This window comes from Carcharodon carcharias, chromosome 22 (genome assembly GCF_017639515.1).
Source record: "Carcharodon carcharias isolate sCarCar2 chromosome 22, sCarCar2.pri, whole genome shotgun sequence".
NCBI lineage: Eukaryota > Metazoa > Chordata > Chondrichthyes > Lamniformes > Lamnidae > Carcharodon > Carcharodon carcharias.
The window spans coordinates 52,977,240-53,002,316 of record NC_054488.1 but is presented as its reverse complement, the minus strand read 5'-3'; the positions used below and the strand labels follow the sequence as shown (position 1 = coordinate 53,002,316).

At 41.2% G+C, this 25,077-nt stretch overlaps 1 protein-coding gene across 1 annotated transcript; it reads left to right on the top strand.

Annotated features, from left to right (window-relative positions):
* Positions 1 to 3,055: 3,055 nt before the first annotated feature.
* syngr2b (synaptogyrin 2b) lies at positions 3,056 to 23,643 on the top strand. Its single transcript, XM_041216875.1, has 4 exons — positions 3,056 to 3,323; positions 10,257 to 10,494; positions 14,491 to 14,627; positions 17,334 to 23,643. Exons 1-4 carry the CDS (start codon positions 3,225 to 3,227, stop codon positions 17,514 to 17,516), a joined length of 657 nt encoding a protein of 218 aa, XP_041072809.1. The 5' UTR covers positions 3,056 to 3,224; the 3' UTR covers positions 17,517 to 23,643.
* Positions 23,644 to 25,077: the final 1,434 nt, after the last annotated feature.

Sequence of the window (25,077 nt, the reverse complement as noted above, 5' to 3'; positions counted from 1 at the left end):
ACATTATAGTTTCTTGAATGCCCATTCAAAACTCCTGGAACAAAGCCAATATGTGTCTCAGTTCCCAAAGATTTATTGTGACTTATCTCCTTTTCCCAGTTAGCTTTTGAGGTGAGGGGTTTATTTGGGAACTCTTCACTAGCATCCAGCTAGGCAAATGCTCCAGTCTTACTTCAACATCTCACAAATTTGGATTTCTCCAGCTTGGCATGGGTGGCACTCGCATCCTTGAGTGGTGAATCAGAAACACTCCTGGTTCCTGATGGCCCTCTGCTTTCTATTCTGGCTGCTGACAAATCCTCTCTCTGCCTTCTCCACATGGCTCCCAGGCTGACTGCCTCACAGGCTGTGAAAACAGTAGAGATATAACAAAACAATAAAAAACTTCCTAACCCCACTGCATGGCAATGTGACACACATGGCCTACATATGAACATATGAATTAGAAGCAGCAGGCCATTCAGCACCTTGAGCATGCTCCACCTTTCAATAAGATCATGGATGGTCTAATTGAGGCCTCAACTCCACATTCCACCTACCCCCGATAACCTTTGACTCCCTTGTTAGTCATGAATTTATCTACCTCTGCCTTAAAAATATTCAATGACCCTGCCTCCAATGCATTCTGGAGAAGGGAGTTCCAAAGATTCATGCCCCTCTGAGAGAAAAAAATTCTTCTCAGCCCTGTCTTAAATGGGAGATCCCTTATTTTTAAACTGTGTTCCCTAGTTCTAGCCTATCCCACAAGTGGAAACATCTGCCCTGTCAAGTCCCTTCGGGATCTTATGTGTTTCAGTAAGGTCACTTAGCAATCTTCTAAACTCCAACAAATATAGGTCCAGTCTGTTCAACCTTTTCTTGTAAGATAATCCCCACCCACACACCCCCATCCCAGGTATAAGTCGAGTGAACCTTCTCCGAACTGCTTCTGACGCATTTATATGCTTTCTTAAATAAAAAGACCATAACTGTGCACAGTTCTCTAGGTATGGTCTTTTCAAAGTTCTGTACAACTGTACCAAAACATCCCTACATTTATATTCTATTCCCCTTGCAATAAATGAGAACATTCCATTTGCTTCCTAGTCACTTCCTGTTCTTGCATACTAACGTTTCCTGATTCATAACAAGACACCTCGATCCCTCTGTACCTGGAGTTCTGCAAGTTCTGTCCATTTAAATAATATGCTTTTTAAAATTCTTCTTGCCAAAGTGGATAAGTTCACATTTTCCTACCTTATACTCCATCTGCCAAATTTTTGCCCACTCATTTAACCTGTCTATGTCCCTTTACAACCTCCTTATGTCCTCTTCACAACTTACTTTCCTACCTATCTTTGTGTAATCAGCAAATTTAGCAACCATACTTTTGGTCCAGTCATCCAAGTCATTGATATAAATTGTAAATAGTTGAGGCCCCAGCATTGATCCCTGTGGCACATCACTCGTCACATCTTGGCATCCCCAAAATGTCCCATTTATCCCTACTCTCTGCTTGCTGTTAGCTAACCAATCCTCTATCCTTGTTAATATGTTACCCTCTACACCATGAGTTCTTATTTTGTGCAGTAAACTTTGTTGTGGCATCTTGTCAAATGCCTTTTAGAAATCTAAGTACAGCACATCCTCAGGTTCCCCTTTATCCATGTTGCTTGTTACTCCTTCAAAAAACTCCAATAAATTAGTCAAACATGATTTCCCTTTCACAAAACTCTGCTTGATTGCATTGAGATTTTCTAAGTGCCCCACTATAGCCTCCTTAATAATAGATTCCAGCAATTTCCCTATGACAGCAATTTCCCTATGACAGATGTTAAGCTAACTGACCTGTAGCTTCCTGTTTTCTGTCTCCATCCTTACTTGAATACAGGAGTCACATTCAGTATTTTCCAATCTGATGGACCTTTCCAGATTCTACAGAATTTTGGAAAATTAAAACCAATGTATCTACTCTCTGCAGAAAGAAAAGCAAATTAATTATACTTAACTTTAAACCTGTCCTGTGATCTGAAAAGCATATGGATACTTTAAAAACCTCCCTTTGTTTACCAGGTACCTACAATCTTTGATCTGGGGAAAATACGTGAATAATTTAAACCACACTGCCACACCTTAATTTCAAACTTTCTCCCCAGACGCCTACAGAGGGCCCCATTCCTCAAGAGATATTTAGAGAGGTCACTATAATCCTCGGTGTGAATACCTGAGCATCATCCCAGCAACACAATAAGACTTCCTCTTTGATCTGCAACTCCAGGCCTATCTGATAAGCTACCCAGACCAAACGTTCTTTCATCTATCCTATGTTCAAAAATACAATTTCTAAAGTAAAAAAAAAATCCTGCAATGTACACATTTGTAACAACATCTGGTCTTTCCAGGGGTCGACACATTTGGTTCAAATAGCCTCCTCAATGCTGTGTGATTCTATGATCCCGCCCATCCTTCTTAAGCCTGGGGCCGAGTTCTGCTGCGATCTTATCCCATTTTTTAAAGTAACTCGCATTTTGCCCCTTGCCTTTAACCTGATTAACATCCCAGTGTTTCCCCGGGGTTGAGGGATGGAGTGAAGAGGAGGAGGAGGGCGACAAGACTATAAAAGGTGGAAGGTCCAACAGGTAACAGGAAAGAAACCTGCTTTTTTTTAATAAAAAAAGTGCTCCAACTTCTAAGAGAAAAAAAAACGACACGGCAATGGAAAACAAAAGGAGCACTCAAAATCTACAGAATGTTATAGGACGGCATGTGCGGCGGGGCGTTATAAGCAGCACTGCAGCTCATAAAATATTCCGAGGAGTGGGTGCAAATGGGAAAGTGGGCGAGAATTAGGATTGTCAGATGTGTGACACTACCGCTTTCAGCTGTTAGATGTCACCGTTTGCATCAAGTACAGCTCGGATGCAATGGCATTTGTAATGAAAAAGGCTGCCAGCGCTTAAGTTCATGTTAACTAGATTCCCCTTGTCACGGCTCGCCCAGCCTTCACTGGTTGTTGATTCTGTTCAGGTATTATCACATGATGATCCAGCCCCACCATTCTCTCTCTCTCTCTCTCTCTCTCTGCGTACTGACGTGTCCCAGGGAGCCTGCAGTGCGAGAGGGTCATTTGTCACATTCCGTGCTCTCATCTCGACACCACCTCCTGACTCTAGTTATATATATATATATATATATAAAAGAGAGAAACAGAACGGGAAACCTTCCTCGCTCCCCGCAGTAACGAGATGGAAGGGAACGTGTACGGCGCAGCCAAGGCGGGCGGAGCGTTTGATTTACAGAACTTGCTGCAACAGCCTCATACGATTACGCGGATAGTATGCTGGGTGAGTTAGAGAAGGTGCACTTTTTGTTTTGCTGCGGTTCTGGCTGGATAGGGAAATGGGAAGTACGGGGTCTTCGCACATTTCCCTACTTGTCAATTTCCAAGGCTGCAAAGAAAAGAACGAAGTAAAAATGAGTTGGACGCGATCAATTTAACTTTCTGGTGTGAAATTGCGTTCCCCCTCCCTCCCTTTTGCCTTCAGGCCCAGAATGGGGCTGTCTCCCGTTTTTCCACTTCCGGACTGACTGGGAATTGGGAATCACATGCCATGGGAGCTCGTCTTGAGCGACGCCAACATGGAAAGTACCTATCTTGCTGTGTAATTGTGGGGGTGGGGGTTGGGGAAGCACATTCTGTCCCCAAGTTCAAAACCAGGCTCGCTGACAAGTGGGTTTTCTGGAAAGAGAACAAGAGCAGGGACGGGAGAATTCCGCAAAACAACTTTGCTCCGTGCTGACCTTGCTGCTGGAATTTCAGAAATAAATCCAGTTTAGTGTCAGAAACATGGCTACTGCCCATGGAGTGACATCATCTCCCCAGCAGCCCTGCCTGGCAATATTTTACTTCATCACCTTCCTGGTTAGATGCAGCTGAGAACATGGGGTGTGTGTGTTTAAGAAAGGTAGAAAAGTCCAAGTTTTCGTCTCTGTTCTACCAGTCTTGTTAATTTCTTGTCTAATAGGCAATGTCTTCTTGCTAGTTCATTCGTCTTTTTAAATAGACTCTGTGACTTACACTAAAGAATCCTTTATAAAATGCAGCAGCCCATGCACCTGTTTAAGATGGATGGATGACACTACACTTTTTTTATGCGTTATTATTTGGGGCAATGGCGAGCTGTGAAAAGTCTAAAATTACATTGGTGACGCTTAGGAGGCTTATTTTGGTCTCTAAACTTCAATTGAATTTTGCCCCTTCCCCCGATGCCCTCTGACCTCATCAATTACCTTAATGGGTATATCTGGTTCCAGTTTAATATAATGTGGGATCTTTCTCAGTGCTGATTTAACCCACCTTTCCACAGTACCCAGCCTTTTATTGCCTGGTCTATCCTTTGCATTGGAATTCCCTGTTTGGTATTTGTCCTTCATTCTGCAATGTTTCCTTCAGACTCTGATGCATGGTAGGACTGTATCCACATGATTTGGCTCTATTAACTTTGGAGCCTGTGTTAATAAACAACAAAATTCAAAATTATGTCAAGCAATGATTCTGGCATTGTTCTGTTGGGACTCTCTCAATTTCTTATTAGCTGTGCTTACAACTCTGTAAATTCTTCTATCGTTTTGGGTGGATTTGTTCCCAGTGCATTTATTTATCATCTTTGCCTTACTGAGATTAAATTTTGGCTTTGGGAGTCCTGTTTATACAGTGCCCAGTGTTTGCAGCAACCAAGGGGACTTTGAGATCTGTGGTTAGATTTCCACCCCTCCCCCTCACACTCCCTCGGATGTTGGAGACTGGGGTTTTTTAAAACTGCTGCTGGATACAAATGGAATAATAATGTGAAATCTGACATTAAAATATCAGAGAACACTGGGAATGCAGAGCAGGTACACTAGTTTGAACGTGTAAAGAGAAAAGACAAGTTAGTAGTTCGGGTGTGGAAACCTTAGCTGATTTCCTGTGTACATATGCCAGTTCCCCCCCACCCTGCCCAGCTCTCGTTCTCTGGTGATAGTTTTACTCTGGTTTAATTTTTAAGATTTCCAGATCTTGTCTCTCTTTTTCTGTCTTTGTTTATTTTGATTTTATTTTAATTCTCTGCTCCTCAGTTTTGACATCTTCATTGTTTTGCCACCTGAAAGTGTTTTGCCACCTGAAAGTGTCACTCCCTCAACCTTTTTGTTACTTCCTAACTAAGCTAGTTGTTATCTCTCTTCCTCTTGTATCTCTGCTACACGGAGAAATGAGTCATCACTTTTGCCTGTTTCAATGGTAATTGAATTTCCCTTTTGTGGTATTTTATTAAGTGGAAACTGGACTCCTCTTGAACTGAAACTGACAGCCTGACACTCATTAGGAAAGCTTCCAGTCACAATTCCAAAGAATAATGTTGAACAGGATGGCAGCTGAAGCTTAATCAGCTTTTGAAACCACTTGGGTCTCACTGAAAGGTAGTGGCAGTCAAGGTAGAACAGGAACAGAATTACCTGGAAAAACTCAGCAGGTCTGGCAGCATCGGCGGAGAAGAAAAGAGTTGACGTTTTGAGTCCTCATGACCCTTCGACAGAACAGGAAGTGTTTTCTGTTGTAACTAGTTTTTCGCTGTTTTGCCACAATGTCCACCACTGTTACACAATTGCATTGTTGCTTGTTCATGTTGTAAGGTGCCTTAAAACAGGAGTTGATTGTGTGTGGTTTAATTTTGCTTCTCTATTCAGCATACTGTAGATGGTAGCTGCTGTTAGACAGGGCATGATGTCTGTCTTGTTGGCAACATGAAACATGATGTCAGCAAAGCTCTAAACCGACTTTTTTTTTGCTCATTTTCTTTCCTCTTCACCCCTGAAGGCAGTGATTCATATCGGGAGGCTGGTCCACAACTGCAGGCAACACCCCAATATTTCACCTAATTAGCCATTTTCTACATGACTTTGGACAGTGTTGACTGACAACTTGTTCTCCAGGGTCTTTTCTCCCACCCTATCACTGTAACCTTCTCTACCCCATAAACCTCCTGAGGCCTCTGCATTCCTCTGTTCTGGCCTCTTGCCCATACCTGATTTTCTATGGCCAATGCCTTCAGGAACCTAGGCTTTAAACTCTGGAACACTCTCCCCAAAAATGAGAGCAGGGTGAAGTGAACGCCCACTTGCTCCCATTCCTTACCTTTAGCCCTTAGCTAGATTTTGAGGTTTCCATTCCTTGTTCAGTACTCACATTCCTTCCTGTAATAAGGATGGGCTGTATTCTCTGCCTTGAGGCAAACTAGTCTGTGCTGATGACTCTCTGTTTGTATCTTTCACTCCTTTACCACTAGACTTCTTGACTGCTGCTTCCTTCACTTCATCACTGATGGCTGCTCATTAAACCTCTTTGCTCCTGCACTCAACAACTCCCTGCTTAGTTCCTTCTGCCTGGTTAGTTTACTTCCTGCTTTCAAAATTCTCATCAAAACCTTATTTCTCAAAGATGCCTTTAGTCCTCCAGGCTCAAATCTCTGAACTTTCCCTGTCCTGATTTTCTTCAGTCCTCTGCTGTCCTGATGTCAAGTATATTTGAGATGCCTTCCTACACATGAAGGGCACTATAGAAATGCAAATTGTTAATTTGTTTGGGAAAAGAGTTTGGAAATTTCCATTGAAAATACCAAGGATAAAATGTAACTTTTGGTCCACAAATTGTATGTAATGACTTCAGCAGGCCCACACATTACAGTGTAACTCAAATTAATTTACACTGCCTGATGAGATCCAAATCTTCCAAGCTCATGTCCCATGAAAAACAAATGAGGAAGAAAGAACTTGCGTGTTTCTTGAACCATTCATGACCTCAGGATATTCAACTCACATCCAGTGGCATATTTTTGAAGTGTATTCCCTGGTGTTATGTAGGGAAATCCCGTGGTCAATTTGCATGCCAGGACACTGGAAGAGCTCCCCTGACTACCTTGGAATGGTGTTAAGAGGTCTACAGCACCCATCTGAGAAGGAAGACAGGTTTAATATATCAGTCAAGAGGCTCACATGTCTGACAGTGCTGCAGTCCCTTAGTACTGCACTGAAAATGTCAGCCCATATAATGTGCTCAGGCCTCTGGAATGGGACTTCAGCCTACAATATTTTGAGGCATGAGTGCTACCAGTGAGGCAAGGCTGGCATTTCATTTCAGATCATCTGTTCTGATTTTGCCTGATGAGCTACTTTGCTTCCAGTGCCAGCTGTGCCACAAGTCCCATGAGTATTTTTGATGCCTTAATTGTTCATCATTTGACACCTCCCCTCCCCGTCCCCTTCCCACCCCCATACTGCTATTGTTCAAAATGGCATCTCCATCATCTTTTTGTTTCCATTACTACACTGGAACATTGTGCAGTTAAGCACAGCACATGGAAGAAGAACAAAAGAGAGAATTATACCCATGAGTCTCTTCGAGGTTTTTTCCCTGAGGCTTGTGCGACTTTAGAACTCTCTGCCTCAGAAGGTGGTGGAGGTGGGATCATGAAATATTTTTAAGGCAGAGGTAGATAGATTCTTGATAACCTTTGATTCCCTTGCTTAACAAGGTTAGATTGGAACATGGAAATCGAAACTCAGGAAGATCAGCCATGATCTTATTGAATGGCGGAGCAGGCTCGAGGGGCCAAATGGTCTACTCCTATTCCTGTTTCTTATGTCCTTATGAGTCCACTTGGTGTTTCTTGCACTGCCTTTTCTATCATGCTGTGACCCTCCAATACGATGGTTATGTAGGCTTGCTTCTTTATAGTAAAGGTGATTTAAATGGAGATTGGGTCTAGGGCCCAGTCTCTTTACATCAAAAATATATATATAGCCTGTGTTCAATGCTATTGGAATGCAAGAATCATGTGTGTTTCTGCATGTCACGATAAACAGTCAATAAGAAAGTGCTGGCAGTGCTGTGTAAACAGATACTGGGAGATATCACATGGACTGTATGTTGTTCAAGTTCAAATCTAGATGTGTGTCAATAGGGTTGCCAACCCTCCAGAATTGCCCCGGAACCTGTAAGAATTTAGGATTAACCTCCGGGTTGCTATTCTGAGCAACCCAGGAGTAAAATTATTGGGATATTAAAAATATTGTTGTTTTCATTTTCTCTGGGCACTTTTTTTTTTGTACATTAATTTTAAAAATGGAAGAACTAGGAGAAAAAGTCTGTTCAACTGGCTTAGTGCAGTTGATGGTAAACCTGCAGGGAGAAATCTAGCCAGAGTTGGCAGCTCACTGTATCAGCGTGAAACAAATTTAGATGCAAACAAAAAACCGCTGCTTGTGACTCACTGTCTCCTCGAAACATTGAGTTCTAACCATTGATGCAGCCAAGGGTCCATTCGCTCCGAGACTGCTCAGTGACGAATAAAGACTGTAATTTTAGGAGCTTCAGATAACAGCATTGATCTGGTGGAAGGATGCTGTTTGAACTATCAGGTTAAATAATGTATCTGTCACAAATAATAATGCACATTACTGTCTCAAATTGAAGGAGGCTGATTTTGTGCTGCATGAGGACTTTGAGGCATTAGCACAAATTGCAGTCGGCTCTAATGGAATTATATTGCAGTAATGTTAAATTCGAAAGGAATTAGAGCCCCAGTCTTTATGTAACTTGCCAATTAGCGTAGTCTCATTTTAGAAATGATATCCAAGTTATGAATCTTAAGCTATTTCAAGCTGTCCACATATTTCATGTGATTATAACGTGCTTTTGAAGCTATCCATTTTGCAGGTTTCTAAAGAATTTCCTGAATGAATGTTGTATATTCTCAAGTGAGTTCCTTTTTAAGTATATGACCGTTGAGTAAAAAGTTGTTGTTTTGGCCCAAGTACTCCCCTTTCTCCTTTTTATTTTTTAAAAATTAGAACCTCATTTGGATAGGATCCACAGTTACCAGCAGTCTGGCACCATTCCTCATGCATGACAATAGGTACTAACTGCAGGCTAACTTTCCAAACGTGGAGGATATCAAGGCAGAGCTGGTGCCATGCTGTTACCCTGTGTCTACAAATGTGCTTTGTTCAGGTGATGGCACTGTGTGAAAATCATGAGCAAGAGCAACTGTGCACAGTTTTGGTCTCCCCTTTGTGGGGGTGAGGTATAATTGCATTGGAGGCAGTACAGAGAACGTTCACTCAACTCATTCCTGGGATGAAGGGCTTATCCCATGAAGAAAGGTTGGACAGGTTGGGTCTTTACCCATTGAAGCTTAGAAGAATGAGAGGTGATCTTATTGAAACATATAAGATCCTGACAGGATTTGATAGGGTAGATACCAGGCAAACGTTTCCACTTGTGGGAGAAACTAGAACCAGGGGACACAGTTTAAGAATAAGAGGTTTACTGTTTAAGGCAGAGATGAGGGGAATTTTTTTCTGAGGGTCGTTAGTCTGTGGAATTCTCTTCCCCTTAAAACAGTGGAGGCTAGGCCATTTGAAGTTATTTAAGGCAAAGTTAGACAGAATTTTGATAAACAAGGGAGTCGAGGGTTATGGGGAGCAGATGTCAAAGTGGAATTGAGACCATGACCAGATCAGCCAGGATCTCATTGAATGGCGGAGCAGGGTTGAATGGCCTACTCCTGCTCCTAAGTCCTGTGTTCCTAGAAGAAAATATGGAGCGTTAAACATGAACGACCTTGTGCTGGATTTCTCCCAGAAATGGCTATATTTTACATATCATGTGACTTTGGTGTAAGGCAAGTTACACTGCTGTTTTGGTTTAAACAGGTTTACTGACTAAGGTGGATATGATACAAACATGTTAATTTTTAACCTGTCTATAGACCATCAGATCAATATCAAGCATTTTTTGTCAGAATTTTATTTAAGAGCTGTGCTGTACAGTACGTACTGAGAACAGGAGAGTGCAGAGACATAATGTTCAAGATTATCAGAATTGGTGAAATCTTGCAGGGGCCCTAGATACTGATTTGGGATTAAGTGGCAACTGTGGAAATGTGATTTTGGCTAAGAACCCCTGATATTTGTGAAGCAGTCTGTGCCATGGTGAATGATTACGATTTATTTTGAGCCACATCAGCATTTAGATGTGACACTTGATCTGTAAATGCAGGAATGGGGATTGCACCATCTTTCACCAGTATCTGAGTTGTGGGTCTTGTATGTTGCAATGGCTGTGAAGTCCTCTGGGACATCCTGACATCATGGACGGCACTATAGAAAAGCGAACTTTTCTTTCTTGTGCATAACAATTTTGCTTTGTTCATTATTTTATTTTTCGTTTCATCTAGGTCTTCTCAATAATTGTGTTTGGCTGCATCTCCAGTGAGGGTTACATGAATACGCTTCATTCTTCAAACCTGAGATGCGTCTTCAATCACAATGTGAATGCCTGTCACTATGGTGTGGGAATTGGTGTGATTGCTTTCCTCATCTGCATAGTCTTCTTTGCTCTTGATGTCTATTTTCCTCAGATCAGCAATGTTACCCAGCGGAAGCACATCGTTATGGCTGACATTGGAATTTCAGGTAAGCAGACCACAATAAAATGTGGGCTGTGAGCATTGGGGAAATCTTTCTGTAACACTGTTTCCCAGCCAAGGCCACAGGCTTCAATTCGTACCCAGGGCTGCCTCATACAGTTAATTTATCACACTGACAGATTGATAGCAGGATATTATCATTTGTTTGTCAAAGGTTAGGACTTGGAAGACTTAAGTATATTAATTTGTAAACTAGTCTCAAATTAAATGAGCTGCTTATGAATGCAAACCTGGAACCCAACTGTCCTATGTGATTTTTTTAAAAAAAATAAATTATTTAAAAAAAAAACCCATAAGGTTGGTCAGTGCAATGTTTGGTTTGTAACTGAGCCACGCAGGTCAAGATGATTTAGGTTTTGACCCTGGTTACTTCATTGATTCACTGAGGCTGCTACACCACACCTCACACTGTCCTTGGAGAGAGACCAAACAGGACTGGACTGAGTTCTAGATTCCATTCTCTTCTCTTCCCTCTTCCACTACCAGCTCTTCTGTCTAGTTGTGCCTGTGATGAATGATCACTTGGCTAAGGTATTAGCTGGTACTTGTGGGTCTGTGCTGCAGGGTCAGACTCTGCTTTCAGAAGAAGAGGGAAACCTATTGGGAAGGGAAGTGGAGAAAGGAACGGTAATAGCCAACTCCATCTTCTGTGTGGTGTTAATTCACAGGCAGTCGTCTTCTATATTTTCTTATTGCTCTGGAAGTACAATATTCCATATAGGATTCAAATATTTTACTCATCTATTCTTTTTCTGAGTTATTTGCATGATTTATAAATAACTGTCTATTCTTCCCCCTTCCCCATCGTGGGTTTAATGGTTTTGCTGAGGGAAGATTGGTGTGATGCTGCCCTGGGCAGTTATCCCACCATCTTGTTTCCAGTGACCAATTACAGCCATGATGCTGACCATGTCTGATTCTGGTCTCAGTATCAGATCTCTTTGTGAACGTTCTCCTGCATCCATGCACTCATGATTTTTTTTAAAGCTACTAGATCAAAGATATAACAATTTAAAATGCATTTGGTGCTTAAATGTACTCTTTCTACCCCCCCCCCCCCCCAAACCATTGCTGGTGCCTCTGTTATTTGTAACTGTTTGGTTTTTGTATAATCTGACATTTGATTGAATTTTTTGAGGAAGTGACTAGTTGTGTAAATGAGGGTAATGCAATTGATGTAGTCTACGTGGACTTCAGTAAGGCTTTTGACAAGGTCTTGCATGGGAGACTGGTTAAGAAGGTAAGAGCTCATGGGATCCAGGGCAATTTGACAAACTTGGATCCAAGTTGGCTTAATGGGCGGAGGCAGAGGGTGATGGTCGAAGATTGTTTTTACGATTGGAAGCCTGTGATGGGTGGTGTACCACAGGGATTGGTGTTGGGATCCTTTGCTGTTTGTAGAGTAAGTTAATGATTTAGACATGAATATAGGAGGTATGATCAGTAAGTTTGCAGATGACACGAAAATTAGTGGTGTTGTAAATAGTGAGGAGGAAAGCCTTAGATTACAGGATAATATTGACGGGCTGGTAAGATGGGCAGAGCAGTGGCAAATGGAATTTAATCCTGAGAAGTGAGGTGATGCATTTTGGGTGGACTAACATGGCAAGGGAATAAACAATGAATGGTAGGACCCTAAGAAGTATAGAGGATCAGAGGGACCTTGATGTACATGTCCATAGATCACTGAAGGCAGCAGCACAGGTAGATAAGGCAGTTAATAAGGTATATGGAGTACTTGCCTTTATTAGCCGAGGCATAGAATATAAGAGCAGGGAGGTTATGTTGGAACTGTATAAAATGCTGGTTAGGCCACAGCTGGAGTACCGTGTGCAGTTTGGCTGCCACACTACAGGAAGGATGTGATTGCACTGGAGAGGGTGCAGAGGAAATTCACCAACTGTCTTCTGCTATCCCCTAGAAGAAGTACTTTACCAAGTATTTGTTTCCTTTGAAGTGTTTCGCTACATATACAAGTAAAAATGAAAACTGCATGGAATTACTTGATAACCAACCTTAACTGCTTCCTCCAGCCAAATAGTCAAACCCCATTGCTACCCGGGAAGTCAAGAATGAAACCTGGAACATTCCTGCCTATCTTTTCCTTGAATCCAGTGCCCCATAGAACAACTCTCCTCAATCCACATTCTCCATAACAGTGAAAACCCTTAAAGGTTACCATCCCCCCTGCCCCAGCCACCATCCTCTTGTGCAAAAAGTAAATCCCAATGGTAGGCCATCTTTCCTCACAACTTGGAGCCACATTAATAGGAACAATCGGCCTCAGCCCTCCACTGGATTCACTGAAATAAGTTTACATTTCTCCCATACCACGGAGACCAGACGCTGAACACCGTGCTCCCATTGCACCCTTGCCAAGACCTGATACAACTTCGGCATCACCTTCTTAGCCTTGGAAGCCACACCCCCAGCTGTACGTCAACAATGTAGTGTGTTTTCATCACTACCTACAAACACTGAACTTGCCTGTGTTAATGACCTGTCCAGCAAAACCCGTGCATCACCATCCTACTGTTACCTTAAGCACATTGCCATTTTGCACATAATCTATATTCTTCCAATGAATCTCTTGACTTACACTTTTTGAATTCCATCTGCCATCACTACTAGTCCAGGTCCCTCTGGATTGTGACAATTTGCATCATTAGCCATTGCACTTAGTTTGTTGTCATTTGTAAACCTAGATACCTTGAATATTCCATCCTCCTAAATCACTTATAAATACGGTTAAACAACAATTGCCCAGCATGATGAGCCAACACTGATTGCTCCCTCCACGCCACCAAGCTTTGATGTTTACTTTTTGGCCACTTATCAATCCAGCCTAATATTTTGCCATCCATCCCTAACCTGTAACCTCCTCAAAGAGATGATGTATGTTGATCAGATGCAAGCTGTACTTTCTAAACTCTCTCTGGCTCTCTCAACACATGCTGCCTTTGCCAGTGCTGTCCTTTTCTATCTTCTCATCAAAGTCTTGGTCACTTTTCTCCACAGTTAAGGTAAACCTCACCAGGCTGTAATTCATGGTTCCATCTCTTCCATTTTTTTCTTTGAGGAGCCGAGTCACGTTTTCTACAGCTTTCCAAGCATTAGCATGTTGTTCAGCTTTAATTGGATGTTGTGAAGTGGATTTGTTGTCTCCTTAGCAAACCCCATCAGCTTTGTCTGAAACTGTCAGAATCTTGTGTACCTTCAGCTCCCTAAATCTTTCTACCATGTCTTCCCATCTGATAACCTGGGATTTTCAGTTTGTTCTCCCTTTTTCTCCCCCCTCAACTCTGGCATCTCTCTTTTCGCTCTTCGGCAATTTAAAAAGGCGCAGTCACAAAAGGAATGATCTAGACATTATTCAACTTTTTGTTTTGTTTGGAAACCAGTTCCCCCACTAAGTGGTCCAATACCCCTCTCCGTGCACCCTTTGCTGCTGATGTATTTGAAGAAAGCTTTGTCATTTTGCTTTATATTTTCTGATACACACAGAAAATGAAAGGAATGTATCTCTTGCCTCTTTCCCTAACACACTTTAACATTCTTAAATTATGTCAGTGGACTTCCTTGTAGAGCACAGATGTTCCCCATTGGGAGCCCTACTTTATATGTGCATGAATCCTGATCTTGGCCTGGGGACACCATTGCTTATTCTCTCAAGATGCTCAGTTAAACTAACTGAGTTCCGGCATCCCCCATAGCTGATAAGTGATAGAGCTTTTGTACTAAAGCAGTCCAAGAGCAAGCAAAATGTGAACACCTAACTCAGTAGCAGTGCATTGAAGCGAGTGGCCTATTGCTGATCTCTGTCATTTGTTCAACATAAAATCAATTTGGTGCCAGTCTCCATCTTGTGAAATAACATGAGAGGATTGCTGTTAAAATAATGTTTGCACAGTTGATGGTTTATGCTGGTTCTTGAGCAATTGCTCGTAACAGTTGAGCCAGTTTTTTTTTTTTGTTCCCCTAGGTTCCTGGACGTTCTTGTGGTTTGTTGGCTTTTGTTTCCTCACCAATCAGTGGGTGTCCACAACTGTCCTTCCAGTCATAGGGGCAGATAGTGCCCGGGCAGCCATTGCCTTCTCCTTCTTCTCCATTTTCAGCTGGGTAAGTCAAAGAGTTTGTACTGCTGATTTCTTGGTTTAATGAAGTAGACGTGTAAAGGTCTTTAAATGATATGGCAGGTTTGTGTTGCTGCGACTCTGAATTGGGGGGAGGAAAAGGTTTGGCAAAATAGTTTTACAATTGCTGGTGGGGATGGGAAATAATGAAACAATTAAACCAACAGCTGTTATCTGCAAACTCACTTAGCTGTGAATGAAGTCCAGCGTTCAATTAGCAGATGTGGGATCTGAACACCTGATATCACCAGATTACGTTTTTAAGAACACTGTCCTGAATGTTGAGGGTTTTTTTAGTTTCTATTGATCCACTTGTGGGAGGGATGAAACAAGACAGTTGAATTCCAATTTACTTGTTATAACTGGATTTATTCAGTTGGAAAGGGGTTAAACTGCAGGAAGCTGTAACCCTTAGAAAATTATGTATTTTAAAATGCAACAATAATAAACCAGAGTGGCTGCAAAGGGAGAAAACGACAGTCATTTAAAAAAAAAAATCAATCTTGTCTACGTTATTATTATTCCAATAGCAAGACCTACTGAGTTTTTGACACTTGAGGTTAATTAAATGGAAATTTAATAGATCATTCCATTCGCAAAAAAAGTCTAGTTATGAAAATATTAACTTATTTGTAATTTATTCTTGATGTGGGTGTCGCTAGCAAGGCCAGCATTTAATGCCCACCCCTAATTGCCTTTGGAGACTCTGGTGAGCCACTTTCTTGTCACCATAGTTGATAGAATTTTTTTAAAGGTTGTTACAGGTTAACCTCGATGAACTGCAGAGCTGTGAATGCCAATGAAAATGTGTTCTGGGGAGATCTGGCTCTTGCTTGTAACTGCTTGTTCTACAAGCTTTGTTAGAGGGAAAGCTTACTTATTGCAGATCAAAAGGATCTTTATAGTTTAGGCTATTAACTACAGCTAATTTGGTTCAAGCCCAACATGTACAAACACAGTAATTAGAAAGGTGCTGCTTAAATTTAGTTGGATGACATTTTATTGAGAAATTGTTCAATTTTTTTCTTAAAGATCTTCTGTATCTTCGTTCACTGAGATATGTATGTTTGTGCTGCTTTCTTGAAATGGTATGCACACCACTGAGATGTTGAGTTTTTACCAGATTTTTAAAAGCTACAATGGAAATAATTGTTTATTTGGGCAGACTTTTCAGTTTAACTATCTTTATGCATCAGGTCATGCAATAAAAGAGACCACAATTATTTAAGGGAGGGTTTTAAAGTATCTGCCAGTGCAAAAGTGATGCCTGGAGACATGAATTTATCTGAGGATCAGGCAACTTCCAAAATCAACCACTCTGTATTGATTAAGAGAGACATCCGGATTGCTTGGATCATTTCCCAGTGATGATGCTGCTAATTGGGGTCAACAGACAAGTGTTTGCGTATGTGGCTTGTGGACTTGCAAAACCTGTAAAATAAAACAACCAGTTTCCTCTCTCAAGTCCATGAATTATACTGTGCTGCCACAGGTCTCTTGTGTTGTCATTTTTTTCAGTCTAAATAAAAGGCAGCAGTGATTTAAAAACTGGCTTAAAGGCAGAAAAATAGCAATCACCATTGGTTTCAGTTGGGGTGGTGTGCAGAGTTCAATTTAACATCTCACTGTTTTTGTAGAAGTTAATAAAATAGTGCCCCAGGAAAATATGGAGTGGCATCATTTGATGGTTTGAGTAACTTACTCCATGATTTCCTCTTACACTGTCCAAGTGTCTTTAGCTATAGACATTAAATGGCACAAGTCCCTGCAAAATATGGACCAATGTTTATGAAATGTGCTCAACGGTGTGACTAGCCTAGCAAGATTTCCACCCCCATTCAGTGGCCACAGTTTCAGATGAGATCAAAGCTGCTAGTAAGCATAAAGTGGTTGGTGTGCTATTTGATCTCTGGTATTTGCAGTCTGCTGTCACATTTCAGCTTCAGCTGTGGAATGTACAAGGCTCTGGTGGGGGTGGGGGGGGGAGTGAACACCAGCTTCTGCCTGTGTTTACCTGGGATGGAGCAAAGGCAGATCTGTTAAGCAGGTCTAAAATTTCCCTATTAAATCTACTCGAGATGCAAGAAACTCTTTGAAGTTAAGTCAGGAGACTTGAGTAGTGGCTGTCTAGAGGAAAACATTCTGCCAGGTTCTATTTTTGATCACCCCTCCAAGCCACTTACCATCCTGACTTGGAAATATATTGCTGTTGCTTCACTGTCGCTAGGTCAAAATCCTGGAACCTGCTCCCTAACAGCAATGTGGGTGCACCTACACCACATGGACTGCTGCAGTGCAAGAAGGCAGCTCACCACCACCTTCTCAAGGGGCAATTAGGGATGGGCAGTAAATGTTGGCCCTGCCAGCAATGCCCACATCTCAAGAACAAATTAAAAATTAATATTTCATAACTAGACTCTTTTACATAACTAAGATAATGGGGGAGGGGGCACTTTGAAGATGAAGAGGAATGCGACCACTGGACTAATCTCTTTTAAGTGTATGTGCTGTGAAGTGAAAACATCAGGGAAATGAAGTGTGCAGCTAGAGTTTTTTATTGTGCAGCAAAATCAATCTACACACTTCATTGAAAACCGAGACTTGGTTCTAAACCTCAATGTTATACCGATAGAGCGATGTTGTTCCAGGTTTTTAACTCCTGATCTTAACTCTGGACTTGCCTTCCATTTAGGGGTTGCTGGTTTATTTTGCCTTAAAGAGGTATCGCATGGGTGCAGAGGACTTCTCCGAGAAGTATATGGATCCGACGAATGATTACCCACCGTACCCCAACGTTAGTGAAAATTACCAGCAGCCGCCGTTTGGTAACACTGCCCGGTCGGACTCTGATGATTATAAACCACCTACGTACTAAACCAAAACGAACGGTCCCTCCCACAGCTCCTGGAGTGTGAGGCAAACTGAACCATGCAATGGCAAGCAGGAAAGGACATTGCTGCTACTATAATCATTTTTCAATGTCAGGGTGTGGCATTTTACCTTTTCTCTTTCTTCCCCCCCCCCCGCCCAAAATCAGGCCTTTCTGCCCTCTGTGAAGAGGGTCGGCATGCTGCCAGCCTTCATGCAACACCCACTGGCCACTAAAAACCTGTGTGCTCGCACTGCAAACATGCTGAGTGACTTCCTCCCTCACCATGAAGGGAAGTCTTTGCTCAACCTCTCTCGGCAGCTGCACAGCTGAAAGGGAGGGCCTGTTGTACGGTGTGACTCTTGAGACAAGACCTCGCCCTGCCTGTGTCTTCTCAAAGCTTGCCTTTCAACCTGAGATTCCATTCATCCAGTAGCTGTTACAAGTAAGGACTTCCAGCATCACCCAGTCACTCCCCCTTCAACCCTGGTCCACAAATGTGCTATTTGACTATTTTCATTTATTTTGTTAAAATGATAAATAATCTAGATGTGTTAGGACCCTTCTCTGACTTCACAGTTATCACTAATTAGACAACCATTCTGGATTGTAATTGTCTGGCTTTAAGGTCAGTTTTCTAACAGAATACATAATTTATAAGCTCCCACTACATTCTGTATATATTGCAAAACTTAACTTTAAATGTTGGGATAGGGCTGCTCCCCTCCATAAAGTTGGAATGTTTCCATTTGGATTGCACAAGTTTGGAAACTCACTGGTCTGGAACACTGACACCAAGTTTGGGAAAGGCATCTTCAGCAGCATCAGCTCTTTATAGCCTGATTCACATGCCATCAGACACCAAAACCCTCCTCTTGATGTAGTCTCACTTGCCTCAGACCATTTTAACTTTGTGCACCCTTAACTTGGGCAGTGTAAATTTAGCATTGCCTGTCAGCAGGCTCTCCCTCTGTTGAGGAAAGTTTTTGGGCAGTGACAGAAATGTGGTTTTGTATCCGTGAAGTGTGCCTGGTCACCATGCACTGCTGCTTTAAAGATGCGTCATCAGTGCCAGGAAAACATCCGGGGTTGTGCTGTGAACTTCCCTGTGCTGAATGTGACCTGCACTGAAAAGTGAGTGAGCTTGGCAGTTGCAGAATCAGAACATTTACTCAACATAAAAGGGGGGCATGATTTGAAGGAAATTCTTGTGGGTGCAAACTAGGGATAAAATTGTCTTTTAATGCAGCACTAAGTACCATTCGACACACAATAGTCTAGGAGGTGAAAATGTCACAGTGCAGCTGAAGGGAATGATTTCAGTTTGTGGCTTCAAGTCACAGTTGGTAGAAGGAGCTTTTGCTCTGGTTAAACTTGGGTTATCCATGACCTGTGATGGGTTAAGGAAATCTCAGCTGGATGTAAAAAGTGGAGGAGTGTTTCGTACTCTGTGACCTCCCTCAACTTAATGAGCTGGAAAGGGAAAGCTTAACATGTTCAGTTTAACATTCAGAGGAGGAGGATCTATAGAAGTAAAGTGTTTGGCAAACATTGCTCACCTTAAAGATGGGAGGGTTACAGTGTGATGAAAAGCTTTATACTTCTGTATTTAAATGCAGCTTTGTAAGAGTTAATGGATGGTTCATGGCAGGAGTATGAGATGAGCTGGTGAAGTATGTTGAATCTGTGCACTCTAATTATAATTAGTTAAGAGAATTGTAAAACGTGCAATTTTGGAACCTGGATTTAAGGTACCCACCGTATCCCAACGTTAGTGAAAACTACCAGCAGCCGCCGTTTGGTAACACTGCCCGGTCGGACTCTAATTATAAAGTGCAGAGGGTTCAGTAAAATACTGTCTCCGGTGAAGTGAATTTCGGTCTGCGTGTCAACAGCTGCCCTTTATAAACTCGTTGCCATTCTTAGTGAAGCATTTAACTGCACCTCCCTCTCTCTTGCTGCATGTATTGTGATCAGAAACATTAAAGCAGGTTTTTAAATTAATGGAGTGACACACTTTTTGAACTTGTGGAGATTTCGGACGTGTGCAATCGGTAGTGAGTTGAGAAAGATTCTGTCCCTTTTTTCCAGTTGTTATGCGCACCAGTAACCCAGTGTTTTTCCACAACGTTTAAAAAAAGTTGCTAAAAGCAGATTCTGAATTTTTTTTATTATTCTCCAGCCAAGATCTTTGAGGATAGAATTTTCCACTGAGTTTTCCCAATCACCTGTCATGACTTTGATGGAAAGTCTGTAGAAACAGCCCTTTACAGGTTCTCCTCAGTTTCTGCTGGGCTACTATTAATGATACAATGGGAGTTTGGGAGAAATTGTCAATACGAGGTATGTATCTGTACTGTAAGTAACACAGCCCTGCACTTGGAAACTTCTTTTCACAAGCTCTATTTATTGTTCCCATACTTTACAAATATTAGCCCCATAAATATCCACCAAGATAAGTTCTTTCCAATTTGAAGCCTTTTTGAATTTCTAATGTTTGCTCCATGTAATTGGACATGACCATTGGAACACCCTTGAAGTTGAGATAGAAGCTGTACCAATCAATTAGATCATGTCATTGATTCATAAATTCCTATGAAATATGCCCCCACTAAAAGAATAAAACAGTTGAGAAGTATTAAATTATTAAAATTGATCATAAAACTGATAGTAAATGAAGCAGATTATTGTATCCCCATGTGCTATTCATCCCTCAGGAATTAGTCTCCTGTTTGTCCCCCATGTCCTTGGGACACCCTAGATCAAAAATTGAACTGGCCTTTTATTGCAAAAGATTTAATGTGTGCGTGTGCGTTTGTATTTGTGCTGGGAGGTTTGCACAGTTTGTCATCCACTGGTTCAGTTTGTCACATGCTACAGTCACAGTGTAGAGCACTCATGCAAAGAGGGAACCCACCATATGCTGTAAGTGCTGGGCGTGAACACATTGATCTGCCGGGGTTTAATTGTTTTATAGCTGGAATTTTTTTTAAACGATCAAGTACATGGCTAATGTGCTTTATCTCACTTCTTGTTTTGGCAGGATGTGTAAGTGAGTTTATATCTGCTGTGCCTTTGTGAAATTACTGTAAGGAATTTCAACTTGTAATTTGGTTGGATTTCTTAGTTTATAGGCATCTGAACTATGCTGGATTCAAGACAGCAGAAGCACTTTGTTTACAGGTGTGCAGCATAAATCCCCAGCTGGGCAAACACAGTCCACTCTGTACGCACAGTTTAGATTAAAATAACCCAGGGAAGTGAAATGTTTTGGTTGGGGTGGGTGAGGTGAAAGCTTGTGGAGAAGAATAGTAATAGTGATTGGCAATCTGGTTTGGGTAGTTAAATTGCATGTATAGTCATAGATTATATTCAATCGCTGTGGCAGAATCCAAAAGGGCTGGAGATGGAACAAGAAGGTCTTAACTCATCTCTTATTGTAATGGCTTTAAACTGAGGCTGCCTCCTCAGGGAAGATGTAAAGGATCTCATCGGGCACTATTTGGAAGAAGAGCAGAGAGTTCTCCCTGGTATCCTGGCCAATATTTATTTATTCCACAACTGATATCACTAAAACAGATGATCTTGCCACTGTTGCATTGCTGTTTGTGGGAGATTGCTGTGCACAAATTGGCTTAAAGTGCTTTGAGATGCCCTGAGGTCATGGAAGGCAAAACTCTTTTTTTCTGTCCTTTTTTTTTTTATATTTCATCTAATCTGTCTTCTGATCAGATTCCAAGATCAAATTGGGAGTTCTGGCTGCAGAATCTGGGAGTCCTAGTCCCTAGAGAGGAAAGATTTCATCTCTTGTGACAATTGTGAAACCAGTCAGCAGCAATGTGTGTGGTGTGCAGTCATGATCTCGAGGTTTTCATTTGCATCAGGAATAGTAGCTTGTCTGTTTGATTATTTCCACTGGGTTAGAATGTCTGTTGCCCCCTCCATCCCAATACAGTGTGCTAGAAAAAATAAAAGACAGGATCTACTGATCAGTCTGAATATTAAAAGGAGCTTTCTATTGCTTTTTATGTTCACTTGGCTGGCTGGACAATATATTCAAAAACAAACAGATCCAATTTGCCAAATTCCTACTTCCAAAAGTATACTCCTCCATAAAAGCAGAAAATGCACAGCATGTATGCCAGAATCTAAGAAGGTATATGGCTTAGAGAGAAGGTATATGGGTTAATGTTTTATTAAATATGGGGGTGTGTGGGTTCATGTTTTATTAAATGTGGGTTAATGTTTTGGATGGGAACTCTCCTGAGTTGCAAAAGTTATTGTTTCTCTTTCCTGCTATGTATTTCCTGTTTTGCATGTGGACTTTTTTCCTCTTAATCTCTACCCTGAGGTATTTATTTATTTTTTGTGCAAAGGTGCCTTACAGAAACAGTAGACCAATGGTAGGGGCTTGGGGAAAGGTGTCAGTCTGGAACATGCATGTGTCTTGGGCAGAATTACAGCTGCAAACAAGCTCTCCTCAGGGCAGTACTTGCTGAGTTGGGAGAAGCTATTTAGTTCTTTCCATTGAAATGAAAATCTGCACAACTTCTAGAATCCAGTAATGCACTGTTACTTTCATCAAGTTGCATTTTTTTTTGTACCACTTTATATTCTATAATTTTGTTTAGCAGTCAAAATCACTTTTGTAAAAGAACTTTTTGTATTCTTTATACTGTATAAACTACTGAAATTGGGCTCTTAAACGATAGGGAAATGTTATTTAGCTTTTGGCTCTCTGTGGCATAAACTGAATGTAAAATATAAAATTGTAGTTAAATTGGCAACTGTTGCACTGGGAATGTCTCATATATAATTAACTGGCAACTTGCTGCAAAGTGCCTTTTTGAAGTGATATTGGGGTCATACAGACTATTGACATTATTTCAGCATTCAAGTTGAGGGGACTCTGGGTGTGAAGTCAAGTCTGCTTGCCAGCTACTGGCTGAAAGCCCACCACCACTCTACTGGTGATGTGCAGGACTGTGACTGGCAAGGCACTTCGAATAGATCACATGGACAGTCACAGCAGCACATGCATGTCCCCACTGCACTCTGTTGCGTGTACAGCACCACAGTGCAGTTCATATTAATTTTTCAATTGCATGAGGATTCCACAGTAAGGATTTCAACTACACCAGACTCAAATGAACATTTTTTCCTCTGCCTTAATATTTATGCATTGCTAAGTTGAAGTAAAAATTGTTGAACAGCTGCCTGCAAATTCAATTAATGCTGACGCTAACAAAATTAGCTTTTATTTAAAAAAAGAGAATTTCTTCAGTTATTTCTCATTCTTAAATACTTAGGATCCCCAATGCTACACCCAGAGCCGAGCTCCAGTTGTATGGTTTAAGCTAATGGTGAGCAACCACATTGTGTTCAGTCTAGAGTCATTGCTCTACACAAATATATCTTTGTATGTGACTTGTTATTATAACAGTTGAAGAGTGCCAAGTGGTGAAAGTCCATTTGACTTAGTTTCTGGGGAAGTGTTGTGGCTTATTTCCTTCATTTTATTCTGTAATTAGAGGGCTATGTGTTTTTTCTTAGATGTATGAGATAGGCCTGAGTTCCCACTTCTGATCACTATCCAGTAAGCCCTACCATGCTGCTGATAAAGTATGGTTTCTGAGGAGAGATCAGGCTTATCTGTGATGTCCTCAGAATAACATAAAAACCTGTGGAATGACACTCAGCAGGAGCTCGTGCCTTCATGAGAGGTGGAAGAAAAAATATTTTTCTTTTAATTCACAATGATAGAAGAACATTGTATTTTAATGTGTTATTTAGTTGCTGAGGTGATTGGGGGTGGGGGGAAGGGGAGTGGTCAGCAAAAGGGTGGTGTTTAATAAAGAATGATCTTTATTTCAAAATCACAGGGACTGTACATCTAACAATGTATCTGAACCAAAGATTTCATTTACTACAGCTGATGTTGGAGAAACTGGTTGGCTCTCCTGCTGTGCCTTCAAGACTTGTTGTCATTAATGTTGAGGGTATTGAAGTTGACATAGCCATTTATCATTGTCTGTAACTGGTCTTTGGACTGAAGCTTTTTCAAAACATAAAGGAATGGTTATTGTTCATCGTGCTCAATCCACTGTACAAATAAACACTTTTTTTGAAAGTAGTGGCTTGTGGTACTGACTTTATTTTGTGTTAGAGGACGAGTTTGGCACTGATTTGAATCATTTGTGCGTCTAAATTTTAGGACCATTTGGTTCAATCTCATCGTACAATTTATATAGGAGATACTCTCACCTTATCTGTTTGAATGTTTCCTAAGATAATGTACTGATAGCTTCAGTCGTATCCTACAGCATGGATAAGGATCATAAAATATGAATTGCAATTGTAAAATGTTCTTACTCAAGTTGCTTAATTGGCAAACATTCAATTTTGGGCTAATTTAAGAAGTTGTAGATTTAGAAGCCCTTGTGCAATTTCATTCATGTAAAAACTTACAAAAAAAATAGGCTACTTTCCCCTGAGAAAGTGTGTTGAAGCCACAGGAACAAGGAAAACTGATTTGAACAATCAAATGGTGAAGTCTGCATCAAATTCCATATTCTCAACCCTTCTGGGCATCTTTCTTTGTGAAACAATAAACAGATAAAATACAATGCAATAGGGTACACTAACTTCATTATAAATACTCCAGATTCTCCCAAATGATAATGCAACGGATCCTGGCTGATTGTTGATTGAACCATACCAGTGTGTAATGCTGGATCTCTAGTGAGGTTGGTATGAGTAAAATGATTAAATTTCTATTGTGCCACAGATGTGGGAATAAAATAATTCAGCTTTTATTGAATCATTAATACAATGATGTATGTGAAGTAATTTAAGCTCAAAGCAACAAGATTACCAGAATAGCAGAAGGTAAACGGGATGGACCTGGGGTATTTTTCGCTTATACTGCACACAAAGCAGTGGACATTTAGCTTTTTTCTAAATTTGGGCATGCCACTGTCATTGCAGAACTGTCAGTCTATAACACACTACCTGCAACACGTGCAGTCAATAACATGCATTATACAAAACTTGAACATTGCTACGGGAGAGCTTTGTCTGGTCTCTCTGCATCTGTTTATGGATCAAGTAGTGGGATCAGGTAGTTAGTACAGTGATCACGATGTGCATTTCTTCCTTTAACAAGGTGCTGTTTGATCAGCAGTTAGCCAATCACATGGGAGCAGCCAAATCAGCCAGTACTTTTGGCAGCTGCATGACATTTTTGTCATTGTTGTGAGTTCAGTTGGTGCAAAAACTCAAGAAAAAATAAGGCTCCAGTCCTTGCTTGGAGCTGGAGGGAAGGGAATGCAACTGACACGGAAGCAAATCAACTGTTGAAGAGTCATACGGACTCGAAACGTTAGCTGTGTTCCTCTCCACAGATGCTGTCAGACCTGCTGAGTTTTTCCAGGTTATTTTTGTTTTGGATTTCCAGCATCTGCAGTTTTTTGCTTTTAACATACAAGGTGAATTGACTGACCTCTAGTGGAATGTATGAGGAGAACAGTTTGAGCTGGGAGGGTCAATATCCTTCTGAAGCCTAATT